This window comes from Monodelphis domestica, chromosome 5, assembly GCF_027887165.1.
Source record: "Monodelphis domestica isolate mMonDom1 chromosome 5, mMonDom1.pri, whole genome shotgun sequence".
Taxonomy (NCBI): Eukaryota; Metazoa; Chordata; class Mammalia; order Didelphimorphia; family Didelphidae; genus Monodelphis; species Monodelphis domestica.
The window spans coordinates 100496000-100509907 of record NC_077231.1 but is presented as its reverse complement, the minus strand read 5'-3'; the positions used below and the strand labels follow the sequence as shown (position 1 = coordinate 100509907).

Genomic DNA, 13908 nt, shown 5'->3' with positions numbered 1-13908 from the left:
GCGATGGAATGCAGACTTCATCATTGGTCCTCTGGAATCATAGCTGGTCACTGCTTCGATCAGAGTTTTTGAGGCTTTAAATGCTGTGTATTTTTTCCGTGTCTTTATTGTATAATGTGTTCTGGTTCTGCTCACTTCGCTCTCTATCCATCTGCACGAGTCTTCCCAAGTGGCACTGTTGCTACTGCTTTGAGTGGCTCAGCCCTCATTGGGAATGGTGGCAGGGGAAGTGCTTCCTGACCCTCCTCTGCCTTTTGGGGGGCTCTTCCTCCTGGGCAGTGGGGGGTGCGAGTTGTGTCTGTGCTTTGTGGTTCCTCAGGAGCCTGGCTCAGAACAGATCATCTTGGACATCTTAGAACATGACTGGAAGGAAGCTCAGGATGACCGACAGGAGCTCTGTCAGAAGCTTCATGATGTTCAGGGTGAGCTCCAGTGGGCTGAGCAGCTTCGGGACAAGGTAATCTTCCACCCACTTGTGTGCTAGTGATGGATGAGCTCTTGGCAGGATGGGCAGGGGAAGCCTGAGAACCAGGATGTGTCCAAGTCTACCCAACCTTATTAAGTCCAGATGCAACCTGGTCCTAAGAGGCCAGAACAAAAATCTCTTTGTATGTGAAGCCAGAAGACCAGGGTTCAAATCCTATCTCAGCTACTATGGTTTTGTGATCATGCAAAAGTAACTTCCCTCTCTGACCCATCCTCAGTTTCTTCATCTGTGAAGTGGGGACAACAGAGCCCATGCTCCCTGCCTCATGAGGTTGTGCCTAGGAAAATACATTGGAAATTTGTCCTTCTGTCTTAGAGTTGTTACTAAGACAGAAAATAAAGTTTTTTTTTTTTTTAAGTGCCCACATAAATGGAAGTTGTGATAGAGTGGAGAGAGCCTTGGTTCTGGAGTCTGAGATCCTGTGTTCAAATCCTACCTCTTCCATTTACTTACTTTCCAATATTGTGGGCAAATCTTTTAGCCTCTTTGGGCCTCAGTTTTCTCATCTGTAAAATGATGGAGTTGGTCTAGCTGGTCTCTAAGGTCTCCTCCAGCTCTAAAGTTGTGATACCGAGTCACTGCCCCTCTGTGGGCCTCAGTTTCCTCATCTGTAACATAATGGAGTTGATGGCCTCCCAGGACCCAACCTAGAATTGGGATCCTCTTTTTTCACCCCTGTCTGGTCACCCCTCCTTTCTCCCACTCTCTCCTCTGCCCCTCTCCTTGGTTGTCTCCAGAGGGGGATTAAGGTGACGACAGAGGGGAAGCGCCCCGTTTATCTTCCAATAATGCCTCCTGTTTCCATAGCTCTACCCTTGTGTTCCTTGTTGCTGCCTCGTGAGGCAGGACGAGCATGGTTGTGCCCATTCTGCAGATGAGAACGCTGAGGCGAGCTGTCGGGGATCAGAGAGCTGATAAAAGCCAGGCCTTTGCGCCTCCCTCCAGCTTTCTCCTCCTTCCCTCTTTGGGGGAGCTCCTGACTGACTGCCTGCGTTTCCCCAGGGTCCCATCTGCTCTTTGAAAAACAAGCCTTTTGTTTTCTGTAACAGTCATTTCCTGATCGACATCCCCTCCCACCGAACCCTTCCTCGGAGCGCGCAGAAAAACAGTGAGGCCAAGCTGGAGCAATCCAGGCCTGCCGTTCCCAGGCCCCTCTGGGGAGCCCAGGGAAGGGCGGCGCTTCATTGGCTTCTCACCTGAACCAGTGTGGGTGTTTGCGTTTCTGCCGGGCTCGTCTGCCTCTCAGGGCCCTCTTCCTGCGCCCTGGCAGAGTCTCGGGTGTTCTCCTGGCTCCGGCTGGCCCGTTTGACACCTGCCAGTCAGTGAACAGTCATTGAGTTATTTAGTTAAAAACCTGTCTTAGAATCCATTCTGCGGAGGGGGTCCCGGAGCCAGGCCCGGAGGCAGGGAGGCGGCGAGGTGACTGGCTAGAGCGCCAGGCCTGGCCGCACAGCGGGCCGTGTGGGACCCCGGACACCCCGCCTAGCCCCTTTGCCTCCTCCGCGGCCTTCTGTCTTCCAGGTCTCACGGGACAGAAAACAAGGCTTTAGAAACAATCGCACCACGGCCTCGGAGGCCTGATTGAACCCGGGGCTTCGGGGATCCAAACACAGTGCTCTGTCCACTAAGAAGCAGTTCTTCGGCTTCACAGAGTTCTCAGGATTCCTCAGCTTTGTTTGTGGGGGCTCCTGCGGGGCCGCTGCCTTCCCCGGCTCTCCCCCGCTCAGTCACTCCCCTCGAGGGGCCTGTTCTGGGCTGACCCGGTCTATAGGGCCACGGCCATGGCGTCCGTCCACTCCCCCTGGGGGCACTGGCCCTGTGGTGGTTAGAAGTTAATTCAGTCAGTGTCTGTCATGCGCCCCCTTTGTGCAAGCTCGACCCCCAAGGAACATCTTCTGTAGATGGCCAGATTCACCCTGACTCCGGCGGGGGGGAGCTGGAAAAGGACTTTCATGTGGCTGTGCAAGACCTGGGTGCAAGTTGATTGCCGTGGGACCTTCGGGAAGTCGCTGCCTCTATCAGCCAATCAGTGAACACTGATTAAGCACCTACTGTGTGTCAGGCACTCTGCTAAGCTATGGAGGAGACAAAAAGAGACAAAAGACAGTCCCTGCCCACTAAGAGCTTCCAGTCTGATGGGAGAGAACCTTTGTTTCCTCAACTGGAAAATGATGATCTCAAAGGACACCCCCAAGTCTATCCCTAAACCTGTGATCTGCCAAATAGGAACCCCCCAACTTTTCCTATTCCCCAAGGCCTCTAACGTCGAGTAATAACAGCAGCTGGCATTTCTATTTTGCTTTAAAATTTGCAAAGCACTTTATACATTTTTGTAGTTACTCCTCACAAAACACCCTGTAAAAGAGGTGCTATTTTCACCCCCATTTTGTAGATGAGGAAACTGAAGGTGAATGACTCGCTCAGGGTCTCACAGCTGATAAGCCCCTGAGGTAGGATTTGAATTCTGGCCTTCTTGAGTCCCCACTCTATCCATTAGGTCACCTAATCTAGATGCTTCCAGGTTTTCACAGCAGTTTCTATATAGTATCTCTTTTGAATTTCTTAATACAATAGAGGAAAATCTATGTAAACTGTTAAGTACCATGGAAATGTGAGTTCTACTTGTAAATGTTTGACTGCCTGGTTTTCTGACCCTCCCCCATCTCCCCCCCCCCCCCCCAAGTATCTACAGGAGATGGAAGACCTGCAGCTCAAACATCGGACCCTGCAAAAAGACTGTGGCCTCTATAAACACCGCATGGCCACTGTCTTGGTGCAGCTAGAGGAGATTGAGAAGGAGAGGGACCAGGTAAGCCTTCCTTGTGCCCTGTCTAGGCTTCCCCAAGAGCCCCTGACTTGTTCCTTGCATCCTAGGGGAGAAGCTTGTCTCCTGGCTTGGGAAAGAAATGGCCCCTTTCCTTTTTGTGGGGCGGAGGGGGGCCTTGCTAATATGGTAGCCTGCCTGTAATTGACACCCAACACCATTCATTCACTCACTGCTGCTCTCATGGTTTGGAAACTGGGACCCAGCCCAGTTGGTATCACTTAGAGAGAAAGGAAGGGCTAGCTGGCCTTGACTTCCCATCATCATCATCACTTGTTCCTTACTCTGGTCAGAGGGATTCTCGGTCAGGTTTGGATTGGGTTCTGTGCTCTGAGATCCTTTTCCAGTCTGAGATTCAGTGGTAGGTGGTCTTTTGGGGCTCAGGAGACACTGAAAGCATGACCTCGACCCATCCACAGTGATGACCCAAGAGTAGAGGAGCTAGACTAACCCCATTGGGCACAGTTGCCAGATCTCACCCTTGCCCATTCCCCAATCTCCCAGGTCCCTGGTTCTGCCATGTATGTGACCATGAACAAATCCTCTCAATTCTTTGGGCCTCCTTTTTCTCCCTTGCCAAATGAGGGGGTCACATTTTGTGGTCCAAGCAAAGAATTCTGGATTTGAGAGTCAAGACCTTTATTCTTTTTTTTTAATTAAAAAAAAAAAAACCAAAACCAATCAACAAACAACCTTACCGTTTGTCTTAGACTCAGTCCTGAGTATTGGTTCCAAAGCAGAAGAATGATCAGGGCTAGGTAGTGGGGGTCAAGTGACTTGCCCAGGGCCACCCAGCTAGGAAGTGTCTGAGGCCACATTTGAACCCAGGACCTCCCATCTCTAGGCCTGGTGCTCTATCCACAGAGCCACCTAACTGCCTGCTTTTTGAACAGTTCTAATATCAATGACATCCCAAGTTCAACTGGATGACCTTCAAGGTCCCTCTCTACTCTAGACTAATGGTCTTGTGATCTTGTTGGCTTCTCTCCAGCATACATATTCGCCACTAACTCTCCACACACACTGCCTCCACATTTGGTAATCTAATCTCTGGCTGCACGTCTCTCGCCCATGCAAAGGTCAGTGTGGACAACCACGGGAAGCTTCGGTCAGCATCCTTCCTTCTCTCTAGTCCCTTGACTACTCCAGGGCAAGCACTGGTCCAATCCCCCAGCTCCCAGTTCCTAGAAGCTATTAACATTACTTTTTAACTGTGATTTAAATAGAGTTTTTCTATGATGGCTTTTCATCTCCTTCCCCAAGTAGGAAGAGATGGAGCGAATGCTCTTTGGCCGTCATTTCCATCCCCTTCTAGAGCGCTCTGGGTAGGGAGATGACGGGAGTCAGAGAGAAGCCACTGGCTTACGGAGTAGAAGGGAGCTGGTTGTGGGTGAAACCAGTCCGGCTGAGGACTTGAAGGGCCATCCATCTGAGACGCTGGGAGGCTGGTTGGCCATGTGGCCAGATATGAGGGAGATGGGAATGGGGCCAGCTAGTCCAGGAAGCTGCTGCTGGCCCCAAGTAGTTCGCTTTATCTTAAGATAAGTTTCCTGGAATCTATAACTCAACACGTTGGGATGCTGGGATTTTCTCGCTTTTTCCTATGTTTTATTTGTTGCTGGGAAAAAAAAAAGCCAACTTTGGTGGTCTTGGGTAACTAAGGGGAAGAACAGGCCCTTGAGGCCAGGAGAGCAGAGGAAGGAGGAGCCTGGACTCAGAGGCTTCTAGAGGTTAAGTTGTGGCGCATGTATTGATAGGGTAAGATAGAAGACCCCGCCAGGAAGGTCACCTACAGAATAGTGATGGAAAGAGTTTGGGGTGAGCGAGCCTGGGAGCAAGAAGGGGCTCGAAGGCCATTAAATTCAACCACACACCCATTTTATAGATGAGAACACTGAGAGGGAGAGAAGGAGTGTGAATGGCCCAAGATCTCGCCAGGCAGAGGGAGTCTAGATTTTGAGATGAAAAGGTTTTCCCAATCAAGCTCAGTTATGCAGCCTTTGGGCGAACCTTGGTCATGTTTGGGTTGGGCTGGGTGCTCTGAAGTCCTTTCAGTAGGAAGCATCTGGAATGAGAAACTTGGACATGATGACTCTGAAGGGCCTCAGCTTCTCCCTCTGTAACATGCCAGGCTCTGAGCCCAACGATTGCCAAGGGCCCTTCCCTCTCTTGAGTTCTGGGATGCAGTTTAGCAGACATGGCTTCAGCTTGTGTGGGGATAGATCTGTTCTTGGCCTTGGGGATATGAAGATGGTCTATTGTAAGGGCCTCTTCCTTGATTTCCCTGCCTTACAGTGACTTTCCCAAAGTATTTGTTGTTCAGTTGTTTGTCAGTCATGTTCAACTCTTTATGGCCCCATTTGGGATCTTCTTGGCAAAGAGACTGGAGGGATTTTCTATTTCCTTCTCCAGCTCGTTTTACAGGTGGAGAAACAGAGGTAAATGGGTTAAATGATTTACACTAGGTCACACAGCTAGTAACTATGCGAGGCTAGATTTGAATTCAAGTCTTCCTGACTCCAGAACTCATGCTCTATCCACTGGCCCACTAGGAAGGCCTAGTTACTTTCCTAAAGCATAGGTCTGGCCACTTTTCCCCCCAGCTCAATAAATTCTAATGGCTCCCTTGGATGCCTCAGATCAACTCTTCATTCCTGACCTCTTCCTATCTTTCCAGCCTCATTATATATTACTGGCCTTCATATACTTGGTGATCTGACCCAACTGGCTTTCTTGCTATTCTTCTCCCTCCTACCTCCATATATTTTTATTTCTTTCATTAAATATTTCTCAAATACATGTAAAAATTCTAACATTCGTTTTTTAAACCCTTACCTTTTATCTTAGCAGCAATACTGTGTATTAGTTTCAAGACAGAGGAATGGCAAAGGATTAGGAAATGGTGGTTAAGTGACTTGTCCAGGGTCACACAGCTAGGAAGTATCTGAGGCCACATTTGAACCCAGAACCTCCTGTCTCTAGGCCTTGTTCCCAATCCACTTAGTCACCTAGCTGTCTCTTAACATTAATTTTTTTTAACATCTATTTTTTTAAATGTTGAGTTCTAAATTCTCTCCCTCTGACCCCTCCCTTTTCTTTAGAAGGCAAACAATTTGATTTTGTACATGTGAAATCATAGAAGACATAGTTCCATACTAGCCATGTTGCAAAAGAAAATACAGACAAGAAAAAACCAAAACAAAACAATTTTGTTTTTTTGTTTCTTTTCATGCAAAATTTAATTTCCTTTCTTTTTCCCTTTGCACTAGCTTTAGCCCCTTCCTGGAATGCCACCCCTGCTCATTTTTTCTTCAAAACCCAGAGTACTTCCTACTATGTATGGACGTTTTCTGATCACACTCTTCCCTCACATGCCTTTGTGTTTCTTTTGTTTACTTTCCATGAACAGGTCATAAGCCTTTTGAGGGCAGTGGGTCTTCATCATCTAGCCCAGTGCCTGATGTGTAGTGGGTGATTCATACTAGGATCCTAGCTATAGACCTTGAAGGGACCTTAGAGGTCATCAAGTCCACTTAAAAAATGGTGAAACTGAAGCCTAGGGAGGATGCCGTCACCCGCACAGGTCACATAGTTAATAAGTTCTTATTAATTGATTGATTAAAGCTATAAGGTCAAGTGTGATATAAAAAAAAAGAGGCAAAGGAAATTTAGTCAACAATGTGTGAGGAATTCTGTGTGGGCAGAGATCTCGTGCTTGGCATCACCACTCACTTTCCAGGTCCCTGGCTCAAAGGCTAGCTGAGAAGTGAATATACTAACAGGGTGGGCATTTATGTGCACTAGACACTTCACCTGGCCCCTGTGGGCAAACATGGGAGTTTCAGATGAGTTTCCAGGTCAGAAAAAAATTTCTGTAATCAGCATTGCCTGTGGGATGGCTTACCTTGGAAGGAAGTGAGCTCCCCTTTGCCCAGAGTCTTCAAGCAGAAGCTGAATGACCTCTTGTGGGATTTTATAGAAGGAACTCTTGTTTAACTGCCATCAGAGGTTTCTTTCAGCTCAGAAATCCCATGCCTCTGTACTCATTGGCTCTCTTATCTGAAGTGCTCTCCCTCTTCAGCCTCAAATTGCAGAATCCCAGTTTCTTTTAAATCTCACCTTCTGAAAGAAACATTTCCCCTGCTCTCATCCACCTGTTAGTGCTTTCTTTTCTAATCTTACTTGCTCCCTATCTCTGCATCTTGTATGCACTAATTTCCGTGTAGCTTTTGTCTCCTCCTTTAGAATATTATTTAATTTTTAATGAACAAAAATAAGTAAAATAAACATCAAAATATTAATGAAAATGAAATAAAATAAATCTTAATAAAATATATGAATAAAATATAATTTTAGTTAAAATTTAATTTAATGAAAAATTTAATTTTCATGGATAAAATTAAGTAATAAATACTAATTAAAATAATAGAATAAAATAATGTGAATTAATAAAACTAATAAAAATCTAATGTTTAGCAAATAAAATCTAATAAACTAATTTTAATGGACAAAAATTTCATTTTGTGATTAAAAAATCCATTTTCTCTCCTCTTTTCTATTGGAAAAAAACCCAACAAAACAAAAGCAAAAACCTTGTAAGAAATATACTGATTTTGCTTTTTCTCTGTATCCCCAGGGCTTGGTACTTAGTAGGTTCTTAAATAAATGTGATTGATTGAGGAAATAGGACTTGAGGCAGGAAAAGACCCAGCTTTCCACGCTCCAAGCCAACTCATTTAGCTGGCTGATTTTTTTCTTTTTTCTTTTTCTTCTGATTTCTGCCTTACTGGAACTTTCCTGGCCATCCCCCAGCTGGTGTGTGTGTGTGTGTGTGTGTGTGTGTGTGTGTGTGTGTGTGTGTGTGTAGAGGAGGAGGACCTTTTCTGACTCTTTCTTCCCCCAGAGTTAAGGGACCTGGGCTTCAGTCCCTGAACTGCCATTGACATAAACCCATGCTTAGCCTAGGTGGGATGTTGGACTATTCCCTTCCTTTCTTCCCCTAAGTTCACTCAGGGAAGATAAGATTTTTCTAGAGGATAATAAAATAATAAAAGAGGAGAGAAAACATGCTGATGGAGCATGGGTTGCTCCTTTGCGGGTAGCCTTTGGCCATTTGGACCAAAAAAACTGGCCTAGCTCCCATCTCCCTTCAGTTTGGCCCTGGCCTGGCCATGTGTTCACTACCAGATTATCCTGGGAGGAAGACTTCCCAAGTGAGGGAGGGAGGGAGGGAGCTAGCATTCTTTGACTTAGACAAGCAGTTGGGAATTTTGCTGCTTAGAGGTGGAAGGTAGGACGGCCCTGAGGACTCAGGATATAAAATGATTTACCTTGTGATAGAGAGATGATGTGCTCAGAGTTCAGACTGAAGCATATTTTTCTTTTTTCTTTCTTTTTTGTTTAAACCCTCACCTTCCGTCTTGGAATCAATACTGTGTATTGGTTCCAAGGCAGAAGACTGGTAAGGGCTAGGCAATGGGGGTGAAGTGACTTGCCCAGGGTCACACAGCTAAGAAGTATCTGAGGTCAGATTTTAACCTAGGACCTCCTATCTCTAGGTCTGGCTCTCAATCCACTGAGCTACCCAGCTTCCCCCTTGAAGTGTATTTCCCCCCTTAAATTTCCTTGCTTTTTGGTGTGGGGACATAGTCAAGGGGAAATGGTTTGCATGACTATATGATGGGTATAGTATTTCTTGCTTTCTTAATGAGTTGGGGACTGTGCAACTTGATATAGAAATAAAATTAAAACAAAAAACCCAAGGTGGCATGTCAGAAGTGTTGAATTCAGAATCAAAGGACCAGAGTTCAAAATCTACCATTGTGGCCATGTGACCTTGGGCAAGTCATTTAATCCTTTCTACTTTCCTGATTTGTAAAATGTGGTATAGATTTCTTTGGCCTTTAGCTTCCCTCTAAATCCCATGATCCTGTTCCTACTTATTTCACAGACAGGGATAGAGATAGGGACTAAGGCTCTGACTAAGCCACTCTGGTGAGCTCTTTTCCATTGTGGGTCAATTGCCTGAGAAGGGAGTAGGGCCTCAGGAGAGGCCCGCCATCTTTGTTGAGATGACTGCTTGTTGGGGATTTTCTATTTTTTAAAATTTATTTTAGTTGGAAATTTTTATTTAATTAATTTAGAATATTTTCCTATGGTTACAAGATTCATATTCTTTCCCTCCCCTCCCCCACCCACACCCCCCTTCCATTGAGCAATTCCACTGGGTTTAACATGTGTCATTGAACAAGACCTATTTCCTTATTATTGATATTTGCACTAGGGTGATCGTTTAGAGTCTGTGTCCGTTGGGGATTTTCTAGAGGAGACTTATGGTAGTACATGGCCTTGGAGGGCCCTTCTAGCCTTGCTTTTTTGACTTAGTTCTTTATATATTTGAGAAATGGGACCTTTATCAGACAAATTTGTCATTAAATTTTTTCCCAATTTGTTGTTTCCCTTCTAATCTTGGTTGCATTGATTTTGTTTGTACAAAAGCTTTTAAATTGAACATAATAGAAATTATTCCTTTTGTATCTTGTAATGTTCCTTGTCTCTTCTTTGGTCATACATTCTTCCCTTCTCCATAGATCTGACAAGTAAACTATTTTATGTTCTCCTAATTTACTTATAATATCACTCTTTACATTTAAATCATGTACACATTTTGACCTGGCCTTGATTCTTTGACAATAAATGTTTGTTAGACCCAACTCCAGGTTCCTCATCCTATTAAAAGCTGGTGTCTCTCAAGGACCCTTTTATCAATCTCTTGAGCCTTTGCTTCCAGGTGTTAGTGATCAATGGACATATCGGGCAATGAGAGAAGTCTTAGATTTAGATGCAGAGGAACTGGGTTCAAATCTTGACCTTGCTTAGTGGATAGAGTGCCAGTCCTGAAGTCGGGAGGACCTGGCTTCATATCTGGCCTTAGAAACTTCCTAGCTGTGTGACCCAAGGCAAGTCGCTTAACCTTGATTACTTAACCCATGTCACTCTTCTGGCTTCGAGTTGATACCGAGGCGGATGAGGTAAGGGTTTAAAAAAAGGTCTTGGTCTGGCCATCTGCTACCATGGTGCCTTTGGATAAGTCGTTTCTCTGTGGGCCTCAGTTCCCTTCTCTGTAAGACAACCTCTAAGTCTCCTTCTAGAGTTATGGTCTCATGATCCCTCCTTAAATTTGTTGCCCAAAATAAGACTCGGCCTCTCTGACACGATCTGACCCTCCCTGCAGGCCATCCAGAGCCGGGACCACGTTCAACTCCAGTATTCCAAGAGTCTGGTTGAGAAGGACCAATATCGGAAGCAGGTGCGAGGCCTGGAGGCGGAAAGGGATGAGCTGCTGACCACGGTCCACCCGGCTGGAGGGGGCCAAAGGCTTACTGGAAGCCCAGCTCCAGCGGGCCCAGGGCTGTGTTGGCATGAAGGTAAGTCAATGGGCCTGGCTGGACGGGTGGTAGCAGGCGCTGTCCCAGGCCATGTGCTCCTGGCTGAAACGGAGCCTGCTTTCCATTGGGGGGAGCTAGCTGCTTGCAGGAAGGAAGGAAGGAGTGATTGAAAAAGCATTTAAGAAGCCGAGGGCCACGGCCTTTCTTCGCATGGAGCTGGGTTTTCACATGTACGGAATCAGATCCATTCAGGGTGGATCTGGTCCTATCCCTCTATGAACGCGGAATCCTCTCGACAATATCCCTAGCAAGTGGCCATCCAGCTTCTGATTGAATTCCCTCAGAGTGGGGAACTCACTACTTCTCCTGGCAACTCAGCCTCGTTTTGGATAACTCTGGTTCTTAGGGGAGATGCAGCATTGCTTTGTGGCTGGGAGACTGGCTTTAGGATGAGGAAGACCCTGTTCAAATCCCACCTCTAACACACACTTGCTGGGCATCTCTACCTCAGTGTCCCATGATTCTCTAAGGCTGTAAATTGTAGGCTTGCCTCAGAAGACATAAAGAATTGCTACAGCCGGAGTCAGGGGATCTGGGTTCAAATCCCAACTCTGCTACTTACTCTGTGATCTTGAGCAAGTCTCTTTTCCTCTTGGACTCAGTATCCTCATGGGTTAAAGTGAGGACTTGGATCAGTGACCTCTAGGGTTCCTTCCAACCCAGAAGCTGTAATCAAAATAGATAAAGTTTAACTTCAAGAAGCTTCTCCCCTACCCCATGGACCGTTACCTTGACCCCAGTCCTACCTTTGCAAATAAAAAAAAATTAAACTTTCCATTGTGTTTTAGAATGGACTCTATTGGTTCCAAGGCAGAAGAGTGGTAAGGGCTAGACCATGGAGGTTAAGTGACTTGTCCAGGGCCACCCAGCTAGGAAGTGGCTGAGGTCAGATTTGAACCCAGGACTCCCCATCTCTGGGCCTGGCTCTCCATCCACTGAGCCACCCAGATGCCCCTTAATAAATCCATTGCTGACCTTCCTTCCCTTCTCCTCAGGCCTGCAACTCTTCCCACTCTCTGTGTTCCAACGTCAGCAGCACGTGGAGCCTGAGCGAGTGCCCCTCTCTGCTGGGGGGTCCGGACATGACTGGAGAGACCACCACTTCAGGAGGATCTGAGCCCCGTGCATTGGTAAGAGGCCCGCCTTGGAGGAATTGGAGATGCCCATGAGGGAGGAGGTACTTCCTGGACTTGGGAGAAAGGAGCCCCGGGTCTTATCTTGGCTTTGCAGTCCGGTGCCTCAGTCTCCCCATCAGAAAACACAACAAACCCCCCTCCATCCCAGAGGACAGTTATCGGAGAATGCCTTTATACCCCTGAGTCCTTTGGAAGAGGGCGCTGCTCTGACAGCCCTGGTCTCTGGGGCAAGGCCGGGGGGGCCCCAGAGCCTGGCTTGGAGGCTGTCAGAGCTGGGCTGGTCCAGGGCCCCGTCTCCTCCCTGGGGGAGAGGAGGTGCCTGAGTGGGGCACAGCTGAAGAGGGCCCGAGGATGTCAAGATCGTCCTTCGACGAGGAGGGCCAGGGGCGAGGGGACCTGCTCATGCTCCCTGCGGCTAGGGTGGAATGCAGGCCAAGGGGGAGTTCTTTGGGGGGAAAGGGGAGGCCTGGGCAGACTCCAGACTCCTTGTGGGACCTTTCCTTTCCAGGAGGAGTCCGTGGATAGTGAGAAGGAAATCAACCGTCTTTCGATCCTCCCCTTCCCCCCTAGCGCTGGCTCCATCCACCGGCGGCAGCGAGAGGAGGACCCGGCCCCCCCCAAGAGGTACCCTCCAGGGGCACACATGGACTCGGGGCGCCCCCAAGCGTCGCAGCCTGGGTGGGGAAAGGAGCCGATGGAACGAGGGGAAGGGGTGGAAGGCCCTTCTCCCTCTCGGCCTGCCCATCTCCCTCAGCCTCCTCTTTCTTTCTCCCTTACAGGTCCTTCAGCAGCACATCCGACATACCAGGTAGTCAAGGCTCTGGGAGGGCCAGGGGCTGCCGGGAGAGGGGCCAACCCAGCGAAGGCCCCCTGGGCCCCTTCCGTCCCGGGAGGGGGAGTGCCCAGAGGGCGTGGGGCCCTAGGAAACAAGGAGCCATTTCCTGCACCCCCAGGGGGCGGACTAGGAGGGGAGCCCTGCCCCAGGCCATTGGCTGGCTTATGCCTTGGTTCTTCTCCGCAGGGACGCCAGCCCAACTTAGGCGCCTCGCTTGGGAACCCCTCGGCTGGGTTCTCATACCGGCAGGAGTAGGCTTCTAGAATGGGCTGAGGGGTGCTTAGTCTAGCCGTGGCCCATCCCCCAAGGCTTTGTGATCATGGTACTACCAGCTTTGGCGGCAGAGGTGCTCAGGGGATGGCCTGGGGGGCCCCAGATGCGCCCACAAAGCAGTGACCTCTGACCTTAGGACTGTGGGCCTCTGGGTTCTGACGAGGGCGGTGAGGGGCCGCATCCCAGTGGTCTAATCCACCCCTGACCTAGGTGCCTGTCTCTTCCCCCATCAAGGGAGCGTCACCCTCAAGACGTGGTCTCCTGGGCTTTCCTCCTCCTCTTCCTCAGACGTCCTGTGGTCCACAGGGAAGACAGATACCATGGTTCCCCGGGGTTGTGCCTCTGAGCTGCTGTCGAGGTACTGAAGTCACCCAGGGCTCCCCCCTTTCTTATGGGGGTGGGGGGGTGGGGATGGGACTGAGAAGAGGGGGCGACAACAGACATCTCGCTGAGGCCTGATGGCAACGCACTGCTTTTTATTATTTATTTTATTTATATTTATATTTATTATTTATTAGGGGCCAGGCAGTTAGTTCAAAGACTATCACTCCCATTTTACAGATGACAAATTGAGGTTCAGGGAGGGGCACTTCTATTTCTTTGAAGGGTTCACATCTGGGATGTGTGCATGTATGTAAGGAGATGTGGACAAAGGAGGGCAGAAGCAGGTGCCCTGATGATCTTACCCACCTCCCTTCAATTCTATCAGAATTTATGGGCCCTCTGCAGGATATTTGCACTCAGGACTACCTCCCCCTCATAGGATCCTAGGCAGAGACCTCAGCATCCATCTGGTCTCACCCCCTCATTTTGGAGGGGAGGACAATGAGGCCCAGGAGCAGGCCTGGGATTCGAACTTGGGTCTTTGGACTCCAAATCCAGGGTTCATTCTTGGTGATTCTCTC

The 13908-nt window shown here is 48.3% G+C and overlaps 1 protein-coding gene across 1 annotated transcript in view; it reads left to right on the top strand.

The window, feature by feature from the left end:
• CARD10 (caspase recruitment domain family member 10) overlaps positions 1–13908 on the top strand; it is a 48658-nt gene that overhangs the window by 14058 nt on the left and 20692 nt on the right. Inside the window, 8 exon segments of the mRNA XM_056800641.1 lie at positions 320–457; positions 3171–3296; positions 10546–10665; positions 10667–10738; positions 11755–11889; positions 12404–12519; positions 12675–12703; positions 13238–13361. Coding sequence (XP_056656619.1) covers positions 320–457; positions 3171–3296; positions 10546–10665; positions 10667–10738; positions 11755–11889; positions 12404–12519; positions 12675–12703; positions 13238–13361 — 860 coding nt within the window.